Raw genomic sequence first — 19397 nt, 5'->3', positions numbered from 1 at the left:
ACAAAATGAAACAATGTACAGTAAAACCTGTGAAAGCCGGAGCCCGTGTAAGGCAGAAACCTGTCAAAGAAGGAAAACACAAATATTTTCCACTAATACGAGTGGTAGAAAAGTGGTAAGACTGCCCCCTGTCAAAGGTGGACAACTTGTGAGGCCTGGAAAAACAAGGCAGTCCCGTCGAGTTCCGGCTGTCACAGGTTTACTGTATTATAAAAGGAGTAATCTGCAAGTGCAAAGTAGTACTAGCGCATGATTGTTTCTTGTTAACTCCTGGAGGGCTGAATGGTTGTTTTCTCCATTTTAGCTTCCCTATTCCCAGGCTCAACTCCAGGAGACACTATTCATGTTCTTTTTCAACTCTTAGAGGCAGTATTTACAGAAAATGCAATGTGAATGGTGCTCCCCTGAGCGTCCTTCACAGAAAATACAGTGAAACCTTTGAGAGCCAGAACTCGCCGGTACTGCCTTGTTTTTCCAGGTCTCACAAGTTTTCCACCTTTGACGGGATGCAGTCTTAACACTTTTCTATTGCTTGTTTTAGTGGAAAATATTTGAGTTGTCCTTTCTGACAGGTTTCTGCCTTACACAGATTCTGGCTTTCGCAGGTTTACTGTACAACGTGAATAGTGCTTTCAGGAGTTATCTCGCCTAGCAAGGGCTAGTTGTTGTTATTGTTAATTGCCATGAAGTCGATTTCAACTTGACTCCAGCAAGAGCTAAGGGCACAGGAAATGTTTGCTGAGTGAATGAATGGAATCCAATTTTACTTCTCTATCATGCCACTATCACCACCCCCTACCCCCAGGATAAAAAGGAAAAGTTGACCTGGAGTGAAGAGTGTGGGGGAGGAGGAAAGGCAGTCCCTATTATTATGCTTTTAGCTACACGGCACCATTGAAAAGGGAGTTAGGGTGGGGAGCAGCACAGGTGGTATTTGTGGGAGGGGCAGGGATACCAGAGAAAGCATATTCCTAAGGGTCCTCCGCTTAAGTTCTCCTTGAAATATTACATCTCTCCTGTCTCAGGGTGGTCCGAATCACGCCGGTGATTTGACAGCCCTGGATCTGGCACCCACCGAGTCCTTATGTTGAATTACGTTATTCTTTAAAAAAGCCTACTGAGCGCCCTAGTTGGGAAAACAGACCACTGTGTGTTACATCACCCTCGCGTGGTTAACAACCACCCTGAGCGGGCAGTGTTTAAGCTCAGACCAGAAGAATAAGCAGGAATGAGGGTAACAGCCTAAGTCTGGAGCATGGGAATGAGTGAGGCCAGTGGATAAAGACCAGATCATACAGGGTTGTGAGGTTTGATTTTATCCTGAGGATAATCGGGAACCCGTAAAGAATTTTAATAAGTGACATGGTTAAATTTGAATCTTTGGAAATGGAGCGTGGACTGGAAGGGGCAAAAGTAGAGGCAGAGAGAACCGTTAAGAGATTAGTGCGGCTGTCTCGGCGACAGATAATGATGGTTTTACCAGGGTGGTAGAAGTGGAGATGGAGAAAAGTAAACAGTTCCAGGTACATTGGGAGGTGAAACCCGACAAGGCTGGTGACTTGAAAAATAGCCCTACCACAAAGAAAAAGACCCTGGATAAGAAACAAGACGGATGTTGATAGCAGACTACTTTATTTTACCCTTTAACCTAGACGTCCTCCTTCCCTTAACTCCGTCGCCTCAATAACTGGAGGCAGTAAAGGCATGTGGGGCGGGGCAGGCGCCCACAAAAAAACCCGGGAACTTTAATTTAAACTGGGTGGACGAAGGTGGAGAACAATGAACACAAAGCACTTCCGGTTACTCCGGAAGTAGAGACTAGACACGGTCCTGAGCTCCTCCGCCGGCGGCGGGCCAGGGAAAAGGGATGGCCTGGCGGGCTGTGCGGCTGGTGCTGCTGGCCGGGGCGGCCGCGCTGGCGAGCGGCTCCCAGGGCGACCGCGAACCAGTGTATCGTGACTGCGTGCTCCGGTGCGAGGAGCGGAACTGTTCGGGGGGCGCACTGAAGCACTTCCGTTCCAGCCAGCCAATCTACATGAGTCTGGCAGGTAAGCTCCGCCCCACGGTAAGCCCCACCCATTGGTCTCGGCCCCGCCCCTTTCGCGCCCTCCCCTTACCCCTAACCCTTCTGCCTTCCTGCAACCTTAGTTGACCCAGGGGTCGGTTATGAGTCTGAGAGGAGGCCCAGGGTAATTAGAACCTTATCAGCTAGCCTTGCTTTCCCACAAGCTTTCATTCACTTTTTTATTCGGTCAAATGAGTGTTTATTAAACACCTCCTCGGTACAAGGCCCTGGAGTAACAGAAATCAAAGCTGGATCCAGCCCTTATGAGGGCATTAATCGTCTCACGTACAGGGCCTAAAGGACCCTTAGGCTAAGCCCTGGGAGCATTCAGGAGAGGAAGAAATCCCTTCTGGCTTTGAGGGGGTGGAGACAGGGATCATCTAGGGACACTGTGTGAAGGAGGGACTTTCCATCTGATTTTTGCCCGGTAGATAACATTAAATTTGGACCTGTGGTCATAGTGGGCAGTGAGCCAAGGTATTGAGCACCTCCTGTGTGACAGGTGTCACAGTCAGTCAGTTAATTTTCACAACAACCCTTTGAAGTAGTTGCTCTCATTATCCCAATTTTACAAATAGGAAAACTCAGAGAGTTAAGTGCCCACCCAAGGTCAAGCTAGTAAGTGGTAAAGCAGAGTTTCCGGCTCTGACTTGTCTGACCACAAGCTTGTTCTCTTCTCACTACCCCCTCTGCAATCCAGTCAGAGGGAACTGAAAGAGTGTAGGCCTTGGGCAGCTGTGGGCACTTCAGCAGCTTGGTTTATTCAGGGAGCAGGATGCGTGAAAAGGAATAGTGGGAAATAAGGTTGGAAAGGCAATTTGAGACCTCAAAAGTCAGCTGAAGAATTTGGGCTTCATTTTCATAGGGGAAGGCAACAAGGGCTCCTCTCTGGTGAGAAATGAGAGCAAATCTTATGTTCAGGTGGGGCAAACATAAACTCAGGTATCCATAGATGAGTCCAGTGGAAGCCAAGATCCCTATCTTGGGCAAAAGAAGAGAACATCTCCACTTGCTCACTGTATATCCCCTCACCCCCAAAACACTTACACACACACTGTCTCTCACACACACGCATATACATACACTCTCGCACACATACACACACGCACTCACACACAGTCACACACACTCTTTCTCACATGTACCCCTTCCCCTAATGTGTATGATGTCCCACCATCTCTCATCCATCCAAGAGGGAACGCAGAATTTTTAGATTTCTTCTAGTTCTCTCTAACCTGCAGACCGTTCTCCCTTGGGCCCCATCCAAGGTCTTTCCTGTGCTAGGGAATTTACCAGGCCACATTTTGTCTTTTTAGGCTGGACCTGTCGAGATGATTGTAAGTATGAGTGTATGTGGCTCACTGTTGGCCTCTACCTCCAGGAAGGTCACAAAGTGCCTCAGTTCCATGGCAAGGTGAGTTGGAGGGGTCAGGGTGGGTGTATGGTGGTGATGTGGTGAGGGTAAAATACTCCCCAGTTGGACCACACTGTCCAAGCAATCTGAGGCTGGGGCTTAGGCCACGGGGTGGTGGTTGTGTGTTTGGGGTGGGTACTTCTTCTTCTCAAAACCTAGTATTCATGTAATTACATGGGACCAATGTGTCCTGCCTCCGGATTTATGTCATGATTTGGAGAAATATGATCTGGGGGGCTTTGGGGTCTCCTCACAGAATGCTGCTGGGCTCTTTTGGGTGGTTGCAATACCCACCTTGCTGCAGAAACAAATCCCCTGACCCACCATGGCGTGGTTTTGGTTGCTTCTCCAGTAGGGGGTCTGAATTAATAATAATCTTGCCAGTGAGGCACAGTTTTCTGGTGCCTTTTGATTCAATATTGTCTCATTCTAGTCTGGTGAGGTTGGCAGGAATTATTGTCTGCAGTTTGCCATAGAGTAAGCTGAGTCTCAGAGGGCTTGTGGTCAGTGATAGAGGAGACTCTAGGTCCTATGTCTTCTGGACGGCAGATCTGTGCTGTTTCTACACCTGCTGTGTACCAGGCTATATTGAGCCATCTGCACTGGCCCACCTGATCTCCCCAAAGACAAGGGCTGACGGTGTCGTGAGTGCTGGCCAGGATTGGGAGTGTGACCCTCAGCCAGGGACTGGAAGGGAGCTCGTTGGCCCGAAGGGGGACTGAAGCTGAGGCTTTGGCCAAGGTCCAGAGCTGAGGAATCAGCTGGGTGCCCTTTGATACAGCATGTCAAGAAATGATAGGTTGGGCCAGTGAGGGGTTCCCTTCCCCTTAGGCCTCCTCCATCTGCTCCTTTTTCAGTGGCCCTTCTCCCGGTTCCTGTTCTTCCAAGAGCCAGCTTCTGCCGTGGCCTCTTTCCTCAATGGCATGGCCAGCCTGATGATGCTCTGCCGCTACCGCACCTCCGTGCCGGCCTCCTCGCCCATGTACCACACCTGCGTGGCCTTCGCCTGGGTAGGTAACCTGATGGGATTCCTGCTCCATACCTTTGTCTAGGAAGGAGGAACTCTTAGGTCCTCATTCTCACCCAGCGGGGCTTCTACCCACCCAGCTTCCCCTATGCTAAAGTTGCAGCTGGCAGTGGTCAGGCCTGGGGAGAAAACAGGGAAGGTCCTGAATCAGGCATACCCTTCTAGCAGAGCCGTAGGCCAGGCTGTTTGGGAAGGAGAGAGGAAAAAGCATTATTCTTATCCTGAAGGAGGAAGCAACTAAAAATCCCAACAGAACAGTTTACAGACGCAGAGGGAGATGGGTGGTAGGGAGCATGCTGGAACCATGGGTCTTTCCATGGACCCTTCTGGGGCATTCCAATCCCTAGTATCAGGATGTAAGACCCCTTTAGAGGAATGAGCAATCTCAAATCCAACCCGGGCCTGGTAGGCAGTGGCAGCCACAGCACTCTCAGTCTAGAGCTCAGCCTGGTCTTAGGCCATCCCTGGAGAAGCCAAGGGATGTTCCATCTGCATATCGGAGAGGACTCTAAGTTTCACAGTGTGGCTGGTCAGAGGAACCGACATCCAGAACCTGGAATTACATGAAAAGTGTGGCCTAGGGGACAGATGGGAACTGTTACCTCCTTTGGGAGGGTGTACGAATAAGAGGTTGCAATGGATTCTCTAGATCAGAGCTACAACTTTAAGCCCTAAGGAAACATTTCCCGCTCACTCACCTTCCTGCCATTGAAAACAGCCATTCATTCATGTATTGAGTAGCTACTATGTACCAGCTACTTCGCTGGGTGCTGGAGATACAAAATGTATAAAAACAGACTGGTCCCTGCCCTCTGGCATTAATCACGATCACACAATTGAATGTAAAAGTATAGCTATGAAGAAGTACAGCAGAGGAGAGGTGGTTTAGTGGTGTGTGATGGGGGACCAGACCAGTACAGGGCAATCAGGGAAGGCTTCCCTGAGGAAGGGGTATTTGAGGTAAGATGGGAATGATGAGGCAGCATTAACTAGGTGAATTTGAGGAGAGCAGGGAAAGTCTTTTAAACAGAAGACTGTTTAAAACCTTTAAAACAGGCAAGAGAGAGAGTGCAGGTCTTCTATCAAGGACCTGGAAGGCCAGGAGGCCTGGTGTACAGGAAGCCAGGGAGTGGGGTGTGAGATGAGCAGATGGGACGGGCCCACGGAGGGCCTGGCGGCACATTAACACTTTAGATTTTGATCCGCAGAGCATCAGAAAGCACTGAGGGATTATAAATGAGGGGAGGGAGAAGGAGCTTCATGATAGATTTGCCCTTTGGAAAGCTCATTTTGCCTATAGTGTAGAGAACAGATTGGAGTAAGCAGGAGTGGATACAGTTGGTAGTTTTAGCACAGGGCACAGTAGCTAGAGTAGAGAGGTGGCCCGGGTCGGGGTGGGGAGGGCATTAAAGAGATTTGAGTGTGTTCAAGCTATGTTTTAGAGGTGACATTTAAATTTTTTTAAATTAATTTATTTAATAAGCATATACATAGCTGTTACTGTATGCCAGGCACTGTTTTAAGCGTTTTATAAATTTTAACCTTGGTAATCCTATAACAAGCTTATGAAGTAGGTATTATTATTATTCCCAGTTTACAGATGAGGAACCCAAGGACTGGAAAGGTTAAGTAACCCGCCTCAGGTCATGGGGCCAGGATTTGAATACGGCCTCTGGCTCCAAGGTCCACACTCTTTCCCTCTTGGTTGTGCTGACAAGCCTCAGTGGTGGACTAGCTGAGGAGAGAGCAATCAAGGATGACCCCTGTGTTTCCACTTGTGAGACACTATGAGTGTGGATGAGATCACCAAGGGAGAACTTAGACAGTGAGAAGAGAAGGGGCCGTGGGACGGAGCCCTGAGGAACCCCAAAACGTAAAGGCTGGATAGAGGAGGATGAGCCAGCAGCGGAGACAGAGAAGGAGTGGCTGGAGAGGTAGGTGGAGAACGAGGAGACAAGACGGTGTGATTGGGGGAGCCCCGGGAAGGGGACAGGGAGGAGAGAGTAGTCAACTCTCCTGACTTCTGCTAGACAGCCGAGTGAGATGAAGCCTGCAGGATATCACTGGATCTGGTGACCCCAGGGTGTCTGAGGACCTCAGGAAGACTGATGGTGCCAAGAAGTCCAGGCTGAATCCTAGATGTAGGAGGTGGGGATCGGAAGGAGGCCGTTAAACCTCTGAGAAATCCTCCCTAATGCTTTCTCATCAACAAATACTAATAATTATAGTTCTGAATTATGGTGCACAAACCATGTGAAGGGCCTTGTCCTAAGCACTTACATACATTTCTCATTTGATGCTCATAATACCCCTGTGAGCTCGGAGTTAACAGCAAGCTGTGGAGGCAGGGTTTGCATCCAGGGCTGTCAGACTTAACAGTGCCTGCACGCTGGGCCACCTCTGGGCCACCTCCATGTACTGTGAGGGATGTCTGTGGAGTGTTTGCTGTGGGTGGAGACAGGGTGTGGCACTTGTGGGGACTAAAGCCCCTGCCCTAAGAAGCAAAGCCTGTTGTTGTTGGCAACACTCAGTGGAGCATAAAGACAGGTGTAGGCCCATCCAGCCTGGGAGGCAAAGTGCAGGCAGTGCTGAGGAGAGATCTGAGAGAGGGCCCTGGGAGTTCTGAGGCTGGAGAGAGGCTCTTCTACGTGGGGAAGTCTATCAGGGAGGAGGGGAGGTTTCATCTGGGGCTTGCAGGCCTGGTAAGGTTTGGACCTTTGAGAGGCTGGGGGTGTACGAGGCTGAAGAGTGAGAGACCTAGACAGGCAAAATCAGCCTGGCCACAGTGTGGCTGTGTGAAGGAGGGAGATCAGATGGAGCAGAGAGGGCTCTGAGTGCCAGGCCAAGGGGCAGGCAGGCCAAGGGGCAGGGTCTTGTATGTAGACAGGGGCCTGCCATTAGCAACACTATTCCAGGCAACACTTCCTGTTTAGTCCTCTTGCAGAGAAGGGAATCTGGTCCTGGCCAAGAAAACAGGAAGGGCACCTGTCCCCTTCCCTGTTCTTCCAGGGACACTGCTTGTTCGGGCCCACTGCCTGTATCTCTGTCACACCCCGGCCCCATGGAAGAGCCAAAGACAGCCCTGCCTAGATTCTCTGAACAAAGTGCAGAACCTCTTTGGATAGAGCCACAAGTCTAGGGGACCTCAGGGGGTCCCAGCCTTTGTCTTCATGACATGTGCTAGGGGCCAGTGGTCACTTCACAACTCTCGTCTTGTTCTCCCTCATTCTTGGATCTTTTATCTCACAAGTCTCTGCCACTCAACCTCCTTCTTGGCAAGGGGCCACACCTCCCGGGGTGTCCCGCAGTCCAGCATCACTAAGGACCCTTAGGGAAAGAGCAGACAGAACCCAAGCCCTGTATCTTACAAGCCTTGAGCACCCTATAGGATATGAGTTTCTGAGACATGGGACCCTCTCAGGCTACCACTAGGCCTCCGAGGGATACAGTCTCAGAGCCCACACTCCCCTTGACAATCTGGTTTGGATTTTACACTTGATCGTGGTCGTGTGTGTGTGTGTGTGTGTGTGTGTGTGTGTGTGTGTGTGTGTGTGTCTTTGCAGGAGGGAGGGACCCTGAGCTGTATGGAGGGTGTGGCAGTGGACCTTGTCCTGGGCTGGGTCTTCTGGAATGAGTGGGGCTCCTGATTTCTGTTGGTTGGGGGAAGGCGCTCCATCTGCCCCAGGTTAGCTCTTAGTGTGGGTTTCAGTCTATCTTTCAGGGAAATGAGGAGCCCCTGCCCCCAGCAGGGCTGATGAAGCTTTCGCACAAGAAGGCAGCCCCTGTGTTGCCGTTTAGGCCTGGGCAGTGGCCAGGCAGGGCTGGGTAGCTCACCAAAGCTGGCACACCACAGCCCTTTGACCTCACGGAACTGGGGGCCCCTGTTCTCTGCCAGAACTGGGCGATCACACCAGGTCGCCGCACACTTCATTTAGCAATAACAGGTTCTCAAATGTAGAGGTAGAGGGTCAGGGGGCGGGGAAGCCCAACTGTCTTTGTAGGATGGTTTAGGAAGGTAGCGACTGAGGAAACTTTGAGAAGAAATAAGTTGAGTCTGCAGGAGAATGATGATTAGACTTCAGGAAGGACTTCCCGATGGTCAGACAAGAGCCAGTGGGACAAGCAATGGCAAGAAATCAAGGAATCCTTTTTGATGGTGGCACATGCCCTCCCTCTGCCATCTCCATCCTCCTCTTCACCCTTCTCTCTCGGGAGTGAGCTGGGGAAGACTTGCCTTGCCTGAGGCAGGGGGTGAGACCTGGTGGCCCCTGGGGGGACGCCCAGGATGGCAGCAGGCGTCATATTTAACATTCTGCCTCCCCCACTTCTGAGACACTGAGCTATTTAAAGACCCTCTTGTCCCCACTGCCACGGTGTCAGTGACAGCCCTGAGCACTGGGGCTTAGCGCTGGGGTCGAATTCCTGACAGATCTGGCTCACTTGGCATCCAACCAGTTTCACGGCTGTGATATTTTTGTCTCAATTTTCTTATTTTCCAACAGACTGAAACAGCCTCCTGCTTTCCCTGCACCCAGCCTTTCCCGTCTCCCCCAGCCCCACTCCCTTTGGCACCCTGCCCCCAGCCACCCCCTGTCCTCCGTGTTTACACGTAGCTCTTGGCGCCTGTGGGGCCAGCCCACGGCCCTCCTGGCTTGTCTGATTGGCCAGTTACCCTGTCTGCCCAAAGCTAAATAACTTGCCTAAGGACACACAGGGAATGGCAGAGCTGGATTTGAGCCCTGTTGGCATGGTGGTTGAGAGCTCAGCAGCTAACCAAAAGGTTGGCAGGTCAAGTCCACCAGCTGCCCCTTGGAAACCCTATGGGACAGTTCTACTCTGTCCTATAAGGTCGCTATGAGTCGGAATCGACTGGACGGCAACGGATTTGGTCTTTTTTTGATTTAGTCTGGTTCTAGGAGCCCTGGTGGCACAGTGGTTAAGCACTCAGCTACGAACTGAAAGGTCAGCGGTTGGAACCCACCAGTCCTCCATGGGAGAGAGAGGTGGCAGTCTGCTTCTGTAAAGATTACAGCCTTGGAAACCCTATGGGGCAGTTCTGTTTTGTCCGGTAGGGTCACAATGAGTAGAATCGACTACACGGCACACAGCAGCCTGGCCCTACAGCCTGCATTTTTACCAACGTTAGACCTTCCAAGTCTGGGGAAAGAGTCACCCTCGACAATGAGACACTCCCTAGAGGAGAGGGGACTTTTCAGAGGTGCAGAGTCCAGGCTTCAGGTGGGTCTCTGTCAGTGGAAGGCACCCTGGGGAGGAGGGTGGGCAGTAGACCGAGCAGCCCCCACCTCATCCAGTGGCGCTGAGCCCTGGCCCTATGCATCTCCTCCCTCCCTGCTTTCTAAGTTCCAACTGCCACTTAGCTCAGCCCTCTTGTCACCTTCCCCTTCCTGCTATGGGTGACAAGGAGGTCTGGCTGGCTGCCAGTTCCTGCTGCCTTCCCCTCTACCTCCTTCCCACACTGGCCCCAGGGCCACTCTCTTCCCCAGGGATGTCCCTGTTCCTGGCCTGCCAGGGAGTCCTGCCCCATGTAAACACTTAGGCCTGTCTTAGCCCTGAGCCCACTCCTCTCCCTGCACTGTGCCTGACCATCATGTATCGGGAGCAGTGTCCACCAAGCCACCTGGTTCCATCCTGCTTTCCAGCTTCCAAATCAGGCCTCCATGACTATCTCTGGGGAAGGGGCAGCACTAGGGAGGAGTCTTGAACCAGGTGTGTGGGGTAGGATGGCTGGCCTGTGTGTACCTCAAAGGAGGAAGCAGCCTGACCTAGAATAACTAACCTGACATCAGGGCTGGGGAAGAACTGAGGGCTCACTTAGCCAGCCCCTGATTTGTCCCCAGGGGAAACTCGAGCTGAGAAGGGGCAGTACCTTTGCCCAGGTCACAAGGAGCATTAGCAGCAAGGTTCAGCCTAAGTCCCAGGCCAGACAGGCTGCACCTGGCTACCATGAGCCTCCAGAGACTCCCAGGGCCTGTCATGAGAATGGTCGACTGGCTTTGGGGCAGAGCCCTGCCCAGCCTCCACTCCATCGCTCTTCCCATTCTTTCATCAGCTCCCATGGGCGTGCAGTAGGGAACTCAGCCTACTGTCTGACCTCCATCCTTCCTGCTACAGTACGGGATGGAGAGTGGCTTGTTACCCTGCTCCCCCTGCTCCATGCTGGGCCAGTTTTCCTTTCGTCCTGGACCTAAGTGAGCAGCTCTGGCCTTCATCCGTCTCTAGCAGGCCCATCCCACCCTAGCACATCCCTCCCCACCTCCAGGGCATTCCAGGCCTGGCTCTGGCTCTGTCTTCTTTGGTTGTCACTGGTTTCCCAGCCCTTCCTCCCAGCCCAGTGTATATATCCCCACCCCAACCCACCCTTCTTTCAGCAGTTTGGGCCTCTGCTGTGGACACAGCAGTCCCTGAAAAAGGTGCCAGCACCAACTCCCAGAAGATCTGGAGCTCATTGGCAAGATGATTTATATTCTCTTTCCATGTGGGTAATTTCTAGGCAAAAGGCCTCAAACCTTCCCCGGGGCCCTTGCCCAGTGTAGCCCTCCAGCCCTGCTCCTCTGTTCCTTCCAGGGCTTGGGAGCAGCCACTGGTCCAGCGGGTTGGACCGGCCCAGCCAGGAGCACCCGGTTGGCCACCCTCCTCCCCAGAGACTTGGCCCCAGTGGGATCTGCTTGATCTCAGAGGCTCCCTCACTTGCTAGTTTGGGACACACCCCAAACTGGCTCAAACCCCTCCACTCCACCCACCTCATTCCCGCCCCCAGAGCTGAGGTCACTGACTCCCTTGGGCCCAGGTGGGGCTGTCATCACCTGCGGATTGGGCAGATTGGGTGAGGAGGCGAGGCCCCCAGGGAGGGGGGCCTGTTGTCTTAGCGATGACTGAGTAACCCCCAGGGACTTGGCTCTGGCGGAACTGGTTCCCTGTGGAGGCTGAGCCTCTGTGGCCCTGGAGGTTCAGGGTGGTGGAAAGTCAAACCGGAGGGAAGTGGGATGAGTTGGGGTGGAGGCTCCAGGAGCCCTGGAAAACACTTCTGCCTCATCGGATTCTGTCAAGCCATTCAGAGGCCTGGTAGAGACCCTTCTTCGCAAAGGATGTGAGCCCGCTGGGGGTCTCCCCCACCTTGGGGCAGCACAGTCACCAGCCAGCTCACCAGCCCCCTCCCTCCTCAGGTCTCTCTCAATGCTTGGTTCTGGTCCACAGTCTTTCATACCAGGGACACCGACCTTACAGAGGTGAGCACCTCTCCCGCTCTCCCACCAGCAGGGACTGTCCCAGAGGGGTGGGGCAGAGTGGCCTCTTACATCTAATACTAGTTACCATTTATGGAGCACTTACGATGTGCTAGGCGTAGGGTCTTCATGAGTCGGAATCTACTAGACAGCAATAACAGCAACAAAGTGCACTTGAGCCTCTCTTGAACCTTGTGAGGTGCTCATGATCATTAGCTCTTTTCAACTGGTGAGGCAGCTGAGCCTTGGGGAGGCTAAATAACTTGCTCAGAGTTGCCTGACTAGTAAAGGGGTGCCATCAGGACTTGACCCCACGGCTGTCGAACTCCAGCTCTTAATTCTGTGGTGTACTCTCGTTTGTTTTTGAGTCTCAGTAGGCACCCTCCGCCGATGCTCCTAAAGCTTCGCTACTGAGCATGTTTTTAAAAATTTGTATGATGTGAACACAAGGGCCAGTCTGTTAAATTCAAGAGGGAAACAGCTATAGACAGAGGGAGCAGGAAACACAGTGCCCACTGACCATAGGCCAAGGACCCCCACGTTAGACTCCGCTTTGCTTCTGCCACCCCTCTCTGCTCTCTTCCTTAGTGGGTGGGTCCTCCCTGGGCCCTGCCCTCTAGGAGGCCTTGCCCACTTCTGTTCCCTTCACACTGGCCCTTCATCCTGCCCTCCCTGTCCTCAGAAAATGGACTACTTCTGTGCCTCCACCGTCATCCTCCACTCAGTCTACCTGTGCTGTGTCAGGTGAGGCCCCCAGGCGGGATCAGGCCCTAGGGGCAGAGAGGGGTTCCCCAGCTCTACCCTGGGGGTGCTGTCTCCGGGGCCTTCTTCACTAGCTCCCCAACACACACACACGCACACACACACACCCTCCAGGCTGTACTGAAAGGGGGCTCTGGAATAGGACTGGGGACCCTGGCTCCTTACCAGGATCTACAGCACTTGGTCCTCTAGGGGGCGGGGACCTGCCTAGCTGGTCTGTTTTGGTGGGAGAGAGGGGCGGTGGCTTCCAGGAGCAGTACCAATGTTGGGGCCAGGAGATGCTTCAGGGAATGCTGCTCTGGGGACGGGCCACCCGTCATCTGAGCAGCTGTGGTCGGTGGAGCAGGACCGTGGGGTTGCAGCGCCCGGCTGTGGTCAGTGCCTTCCGGGCCCTCCTGCTGCTGCTGCTGACCGCACACATCTCCTACCTGAGCCTTGTCCACTTTGACTATGGCTACAACCTGATGGCCAACTTGGCTATTGGTGAGGCGGGACTGGGGCCCTGGGGGCTGGACTGGCTGCAGAACTACTGGCTGGAGGTGGGGGAGTGGGTTGGTGCCATTCCTGGAGAAGGAAGTTCTAGAGCGACCCTTGGGATGTGGGAAGGGAAAAGAACATGAGGCGGGAGAGAGGGATGCTGGGAGGAGAAGCTGAGCGAGGTCCTGGGGATGAGGAGACCTGGAGAGGGAGAAGGAGGTCCAGGAAGTGAGCCTCCCCTGCCCCTGCGGCACCCAGGCCTGGTGAACGTGGTGTGGTGGCTGGCCTGGTGCCTGTGGAACCACCGGCGGCTGCCTCACGTGCGCAAGTGCGAGCTGGTGGTCGTGCTGCTGCAGGGGCTGTCCCTGCTCGAGCTGCTGGACTTCCCACCTCTCTTCTGGGTCCTGGATGCCCATGCCATCTGGCACATCAGCACCATCCCTGTCCACGTGCTCTTTTTCAGGTTGGTGCTACTCCCTGCCTGGTACAGCCCTTCTTGGGTTCCCTTCCTTGCCTCTGACAGCATAGCCCATTCGCCCACTCCAAGCATGCCTCTCACCCCTGCCTGCCCCAGGAGAGGAGGAGTGCTCAGAGCCATGCCTCAGTGGGCTCCTCCCTTGGCCCACAGCTTCCTGGAGGACGACAGCCTGTACCTGCTGAAGGAATCAGAGACCAAGTTCAAGCTGGACTGAAGACCTTGGGAGTGGGTCTTCGCCTCCCTGCTGGCCTCCCTTCTCCCTCCAACTCTTGAGATGATCTGTTTTCTCCTTTTAGCTTCTTGAACTTGGACATGAGGGGTGTGGCCTGAGAATCATGTACCCTGCCCACCCCATTGCCAGCCCCTACGTGGCCTTCACAGATCTTGGAGCCTGTTTGGGCCTGGCCTCCCAGTGTCTGGGGCTGAAGAATGGGCAGCCCCTCTGGTTCCTGGAGTTGAACTGGGGGAGCTGAGTGTGTGCTTTGCCCCACGGAGAAGAGTGCTGCGCCGGCCTCTCGCCCCTCAGACCCCTCCCCACCTCCCCATGCTGCGCTGCTCTGGCGGCCTTCCCTCGAGCCCTAGGTCTAACTGGGAGACCGGTACTACAGGACTTTGGGGATGTAGCGGGTCCCCTTCTGGTCCCCCCAGCCCTCACCCAGGGAACCACTAGGTGGCAGTGGATGCTTGCACTTTGGCTGCTAGTGACGTTTTAGGCTGCTGCTCTCATTTTCCCCTGGAGTATTGAGGGACCCAGCTGCTGGGATTGGGGAGGGGTCCCCCTGACTCTTGCCCCAGCTAGAACCCCTGGAGGCCTCACCATACTCCCACTCATGGAGTCCCTCCAGCCTCTGTGCTGCTGCTCTGAACTGGGAACCGGAGCGTGGGTGGTAGGGGTGGTAGGGGTGGTAGGGCATGGGCCTGGGGGGGTGTGGCACGCTGGGTGGGACAGTGTGTGTTAGCACAGCCTGGGTGTGCGTGCGGTGTGGAGAGTGTACGAGGAGGGTGTGTGGATTGTTGTTTTTAATTGAGGTGAAATTCATACAAAATTGATCATTTTAAAATGAACAATTAAGTAGTGTTTGATACATACAGAATCTTGTGCAACCACCACTTCTATGTAGTTCCAAAACATTTTTGTGAGCAGTTTTAAAGTGTGTGTGTTGAGGGAAGCCATTGGGTGAGGCAAAAATACATAGTCTGAGTGTGAGTGTGTCTGTGGGTGCGTGTCTGAGATGAGGTGTGCCACACAGTGGGGGAGGCTGGAGTAAGATGGGGGGATCAGGTCACTACCAGCAATCATTTACTGAGCACCAACTCTGCACAAGACCCCAAGCCAGGCAGGCAGCAGGGATATCCCCATGATCTGGCTGGGAGGATGGGTATCCAGGCTGCACGTGTGTGTGCGTGTGTGTGTGTGTGTGTGTGTGTGTGTGTGTGTGTGTGTCCCTGTCTTTTGCCCCCTTGCCCTTTTGTCTCCAAGCCTCACAGAGCCCCCACACAGCTGATCACTCTCCAGAACCAGCCTCTTGGAGACAGAGGGAGGAAGGAAAATGCAGATCCGTCTCGCCCTCTCCCACCTCCCTGTTTCCTTGCCTAGGCAAGTTTGGCCTCCCCTTCCCTCAGTTCCTGCTTGCCAACCCGTTTGAGACAGCCTGGACCTTGGGGAGGGATGGAGCAGTCAGAAGGAAGAGGGGGAGAAAGCTTGTGGCTGGATCTGGTTTCTACCCTCCCCAGAGGGGCTATCTGTTTTAGGGTAGCCCCAAGACAGGAAGGGGCCACACTGTATCTGTACCCTTGTAAATGTTACCCCTGCCAGTTGCTGGCAGCCCTGGCACGTTCTTGCCCTCCAATGACAGAATGGCAATTTGTGGAGCTCCAGAAACTTTCATCCCAAAGGCAGTCTCTGTGATTGGAGCAGAGACTGGATCCTTGCTCTTTCCTTGCCCCCTTGTGCCTTCTTGGGGAGAGGGGAACTATGCTAGGACTCCAACCTCAGGGACTCGAGTAGCTCATATTGGGTTCTTTTGATACTGGGAGCTGTTTTAAGACAAGAGGACAGCAAGGGGCATTCTTAATAAACCAATTCTGAGTCTCACCTACTCTTGTTCAGCTCATTTGTGTGGATAGGGTGGGCAGGAGGGAAGGAGGAGACAGAGCTGTGCCAGGAAGAGGAGGACCCAGAGCTGGCTGGGAAGGGGCAGGGGACAGAGGTGGAGTCTTTTTGTAGGCATGCGGAGGTGGGGATGGCAGGGACCAGAATGCAAGGCTGGGCAGAACACAAGTCCAGCTTATGGAGGAGGGAGAAGAGGGAGCCAGGTGCCAATTCTTTCTCTCCTACTTCCCTGGGCCCTTGTTTGTGCCTCAGTTGTATAGCCTCCCCACCCCACCCCCCGCCCCCAAACAAATTTCACTTCAGTCTCCTAATTATCCCCATTGTCCTCCCTGCCTCCAGGTAGGAGACATTATAGAAAGATCATTTGAGACTTCTGGTCTGAACCAGGCTTTGCTATTTGTCACTTGAACTCTCTTGAGCTTCATCTGGAAACAGGATAACAGGACCCACCTCTGAGTGTGAGGGCGGAATGATGCCTGCTGCTGGGTACACAGTAGGTGCTCAATATATATGGCCTGACCTTGGTCTTAGCTTGGGAAGAATGGGTGGTACAGAGACCTACCCTCATGGAAACTTCTGGAAGAAAGGCTAGAGTTGTTGGTGCCTACTACATCCCCACACTCACAAAAGAGATCTCTGGGCCCTTATTGGTTCAGACAGCACTGACATCCAGCAGCAGAGGATGTTTTCTTTATTAGGTGCCACCTCAGGGAATCTGGGAGGGTGGGGGCCACCCTGGCACTGGGGACACTGGCCTTCTCACACTCCCACCTTCTTCTGGGCCCAGGCAAAGAAGATGCCCTTGACATCATCCACGCCGGTCCGCAGGTGGGCAGGCATGACGTAGGTGCGCAGGTCCCGTACCTCATAGCCACTGCGCAGGAGGGCCTCTCTCACCTCCTCCTCATGCACAGGGACCACCGCCAGTCTGGCCTCCCCAGCTAGGTACCATGACTCCTCCAGGGCCCCGATGAGGAGGAGGTGCCCCCCAGGCCTCAGCAGAGTAGTGATGTGGTCCAGGGCCTGCTGGAAGCTGGTCAGGTCTGGGCTCACAGCCTCCAGGCAGAAGGTGGACACCAGGGCATCAGCAGGCAGAGGTGCCAGGCTCCCAGCACCCAGGGGTTGGGACTGGTGCACATCAATGGGCAGGACCCGCTTCACCTTGGCTCGAAGCTGGCATTCCTTCTCCTGCCAGGACTCACTGTGCAGGGACAGAAGGTAGGGGTCAGGAAAAGGGCTTGTGGCTGCTCCACGCTAAGTCCTTCCTTGCTCCTTCCAGAAGATTCCTGGGGAACCCCCTGCCCGCACCCTCACCTCTGTTCCTTACCCCTTGCCTTCGATGAGGCAGACATGCTGGCTGTACACGCTCCAGTTGAAGGCCCCCGGCTCCTCCCGCAGCCAGAGCCCCAGCTCCTGGCGGTTCACCTCCAGGAAATCTGTCATGGTGATGTCTTCAAAGTGAGCACAGGCGCTGAGCAGCTGGTATATGGTGGGGCCTGAGCCGATGTCAATGAGGGTGTGTCCAGTTACCTCACCTGGATGGGGCAGAGGAAGAGGATCCTGGTACCAGACCTGCCTCAGTCATACCCTCTTCTCAGTCATACCTGCTTCTCCCTCCCTCTTGATCACTTCCTTCTCTAAGGGTGTGTGTCAGTATCTGGAAAGAATATTGGCCCGGACTCGAGTCCTGGCTCTCACATCAGCTGACTTACCCTAGGAAAGGTACAGGAACCTCTCTGAGTCTCAGGTACCACATCTATAAAGCAATACCTACCAGTGAGGATTCAGTGGGAAAACCCCTGGGGTGCCTCACGATTTCTCCCAGTTGTCTCTCTCCTCCCCAATCTCTGGCTCCATCTCTTTCTCTGCATCTCTCTTTATCTGTGTTATTCTGAACATTCTCTCCTCCTCACTTTCTTTCTCAACAGTCTCCCTCTTCCGCCTTTCTCCCAAAAGATGTTGCTCCTCTTTTCTACTTGCACCTCTTAACTACTTATCTCTGATTCTTGGTCTTTTCTGGCTCTCTCTTTGTCGTCCCTTTTCCTCTCTCTCCTCCTCTCTTGCCCCTTTCACTCCCCAGGGACTTCTTGTCCCCCGTGCCTCAGGTTTCCCGCGCTCACCTGTGGCAAAGGTCTGCGCCAGGCAGCGCAGCTTCCAAGGCCCGACGCCGTCCGGGCTGCTCAGGTCCCCACGAGGGGGCGCGTAGTTGTTGTGGAGGTAGGCGCGGGGCTCGAAACGCTGGTAGGCTGAGGCGACCGCCATCCGGCCCAGGTCCGAGTCAGGGCCCGCGCCCGCAGCCTGGCTCGGGTCTGCGCCGCTCATGCTGCTCCCTCGGCGTCCCTGTCCCCCACCTGCCTCGCGGCCCCTATATCTGCGGCCGGACCCCCGCCCAGACCCCTGCGCTGCGGGGGCGGCTGCTGAGCGACGGGCCGCCCGGGGCCCCGCGCGCTGCGTCTCCCTGGTGCCCATCCATCTCCCTTAGTGTCCGAGCCGCCGACGCACGGGAACAGGGGTGGGGGCGGCCGCGGAAACCTCGGTTCCCGCCCTGCCCTGCTTCGTAGTGCTCCCCGCGGCCCTGCCACCCTTGGCCTCACTTGCTTCCGCGCCCCCCCTCAGCTCCCTATCGCCCAGATGCTTAGATTCCCCCCGCGCCCCTGCCAGTCTCCTCTCCCCCTTCTCTTCTCCAGTTCCCCCAGCCACTCACCCCTTTTGCCCTGCATCCCATCTTTACTCTTCTCACATTTCCAGTTGGCCCCTTTCCCCTCCCCATCTCCCAGAGCCCTCCTCCCACACCCTGACGGCCGCCAGGCACCCCTTCCTGCAGGCACTCTTTCCTACACCCACCCTATTTGCTTAGCAACATCATCCCAACTCCCCTTCTCCACCTCGTTCCAGGCCTCTCTTTCGTCCTTTCCTACCCCACCCCCCCGTCTCCAGCGGCCACCTCTCCCTCCCCACCCAAGTCCAGAAAGGACAGTCCGTTCTGGCTACCACCGTGGTCGCCCCGGGGCCCCAGAGCGGGACTCCAGCCCCGCCCGTCCGATGGCAGCTGCGATAGAGGAGGCCGGGGAGCTGGGCTAATGCACTTAGCGGGCGGAACAGTGGGGCCTGTCCTGCGGGCCCCGCGGGCTCCCAGCCACTTATCTGGGGAATGCTGGGGGTCAGAAGGTTCGGGACGTTCCAATCACGTCGGGTGCACGGGACTCGGGTAAGGGTGAGAGGGCGCGGGGAGCACGCTCCGGGCCGCCGGGCCACCAGGGGGCGCAGTCCAGGCATTCAAGCGCCTGCGGATTTGGGGCCCTCCGGTCTGGCGTCTCTGCCCCGCTGTCCCCATTCAGCCCACCCTCCAGATTTCTCTGAGGAAGAGGGCCAGGCCTGCAGGTCCTACTTGGCCTTCAGGTAACGGAGCTGCCAAGATGCCAGAGTCTCCCCTCCTGTCACCCAAACGGGGAGCAGATGCTCCATGGTCTTTCTGGAGTGGGTGCCCTCCGGATCAGGTGCCCCTCTACTCTGGCTAGGCTACTGCCCCTACCAAGATGAGGACTAGCGTCCCTGGGTCCAGGCCTCCTCTGTGGCCCTCCCGTCTCCTTGGTGCAAGGAGAAAGTGTCTCCTTGTTGGGCTAGGCGGCCAGGTTGGAACATGAATCACAACAGCTGCAAGGGTCACAGACAGGAACCTGACCCCCTACCCCACCCCCGACGACAACCCAGCCCGGGATCCCAGGGCAGAGAGGGTGAAGCACCTGAGCGCAGCCAAGGATTCCGTCTGGATTCAGAACTGAGAGGTCGGCCTTGGGGTCACTGACCCTGTGCACAC

The 19397-nt window shown here is 54.9% G+C and overlaps 2 protein-coding genes across 6 annotated transcripts; one reads left to right on the top strand and one right to left on the bottom strand.

Annotated features, from left to right (window-relative positions):
- Positions 1 to 1809: 1809 nt before the first annotated feature.
- On the top strand, positions 1810 to 17722 carry PGAP3 (post-GPI attachment to proteins phospholipase 3). 5 transcript variants are annotated; one of them, XM_004378035.2, is made up of 8 exons: positions 1810 to 2048; positions 3382 to 3479; positions 4337 to 4489; positions 11691 to 11753; positions 12433 to 12494; positions 12859 to 12995; positions 13248 to 13452; positions 13618 to 13681. In XM_004378035.2, exons 1-8 carry the CDS (start codon positions 1868 to 1870, stop codon positions 13679 to 13681), a joined length of 963 nt encoding a protein of 320 aa, XP_004378092.1. In that variant the 5' UTR covers positions 1810 to 1867. The 5 variants fall into 5 exon arrangements, with proteins under 5 accessions (XP_004378092.1, XP_004378093.1, XP_012411443.1 ...); XM_004378036.1 differs by lacking the exon at positions 11691 to 11753 and adding an exon at positions 17712 to 17722 and having other exon boundaries at positions 1835 to 2048; positions 13618 to 13692; XM_012555989.1 differs by lacking the exon at positions 4337 to 4489 and having other exon boundaries at positions 1868 to 2048.
- On the bottom strand, positions 16256 to 17909 carry PNMT (phenylethanolamine N-methyltransferase). Its single transcript, XM_004378037.2, has 3 exons — positions 17701 to 17909; positions 16908 to 17115; positions 16256 to 16781 (listed from the first exon to the last, which is right to left on the bottom strand). Exons 1-3 carry the CDS (start codon positions 17900 to 17902, stop codon positions 16340 to 16342), a joined length of 852 nt encoding a protein of 283 aa, XP_004378094.1. The 5' UTR covers positions 17903 to 17909; the 3' UTR covers positions 16256 to 16339.
- Positions 17910 to 19397: the final 1488 nt, after the last annotated feature.

Source organism: Trichechus manatus, unplaced genomic scaffold, assembly GCF_000243295.1.
Source record: "Trichechus manatus latirostris isolate Lorelei unplaced genomic scaffold, TriManLat1.0 scaffold00054, whole genome shotgun sequence".
Lineage (NCBI taxonomy): Eukaryota > Metazoa > Chordata > Mammalia > Sirenia > Trichechidae > Trichechus > Trichechus manatus.
This window is presented reverse-complemented; position numbering and strand designations above follow the sequence as displayed.

Bases quoted from the DNA above. Each gene is read 5' to 3' on its own strand.
- PGAP3 (XM_004378035.2), top strand. From the start codon at position 1,868: ATGGCCTGGCGGGCTGTGCGGCTGGTGCTGCTGGCCGGGGCGGCCGCG. The intron at 11,754-12,432 runs GTGAGCACCTCT...CCCTGTCCTCAG, and splicing joins GGGACACCGACCTTACAGAG to AAAATGGACTACTTCTGTGC. The intron at 12,495-12,858 runs GTGAGGCCCCCA...TCGGTGGAGCAG, and splicing joins GTCTACCTGTGCTGTGTCAG to GACCGTGGGGTTGCAGCGCC.
- PNMT (XM_004378037.2), bottom strand. From the start codon at position 17,902: ATGAGCGGCGCAGACCCGAGCCAGGCTGCGGGCGCGGGCCCTGACTCG. The intron at 17,116-17,700 runs GTGAGCGCGGGA...TGCCCCATCCAG, and splicing joins GGCGCAGACCTTTGCCACAG to GTGAGGTAACTGGACACACC. The intron at 16,782-16,907 runs GTAAGGAACAGA...GTCCCTGCACAG, and splicing joins TGCCTCATCGAAGGCAAGGG to TGAGTCCTGGCAGGAGAAGG.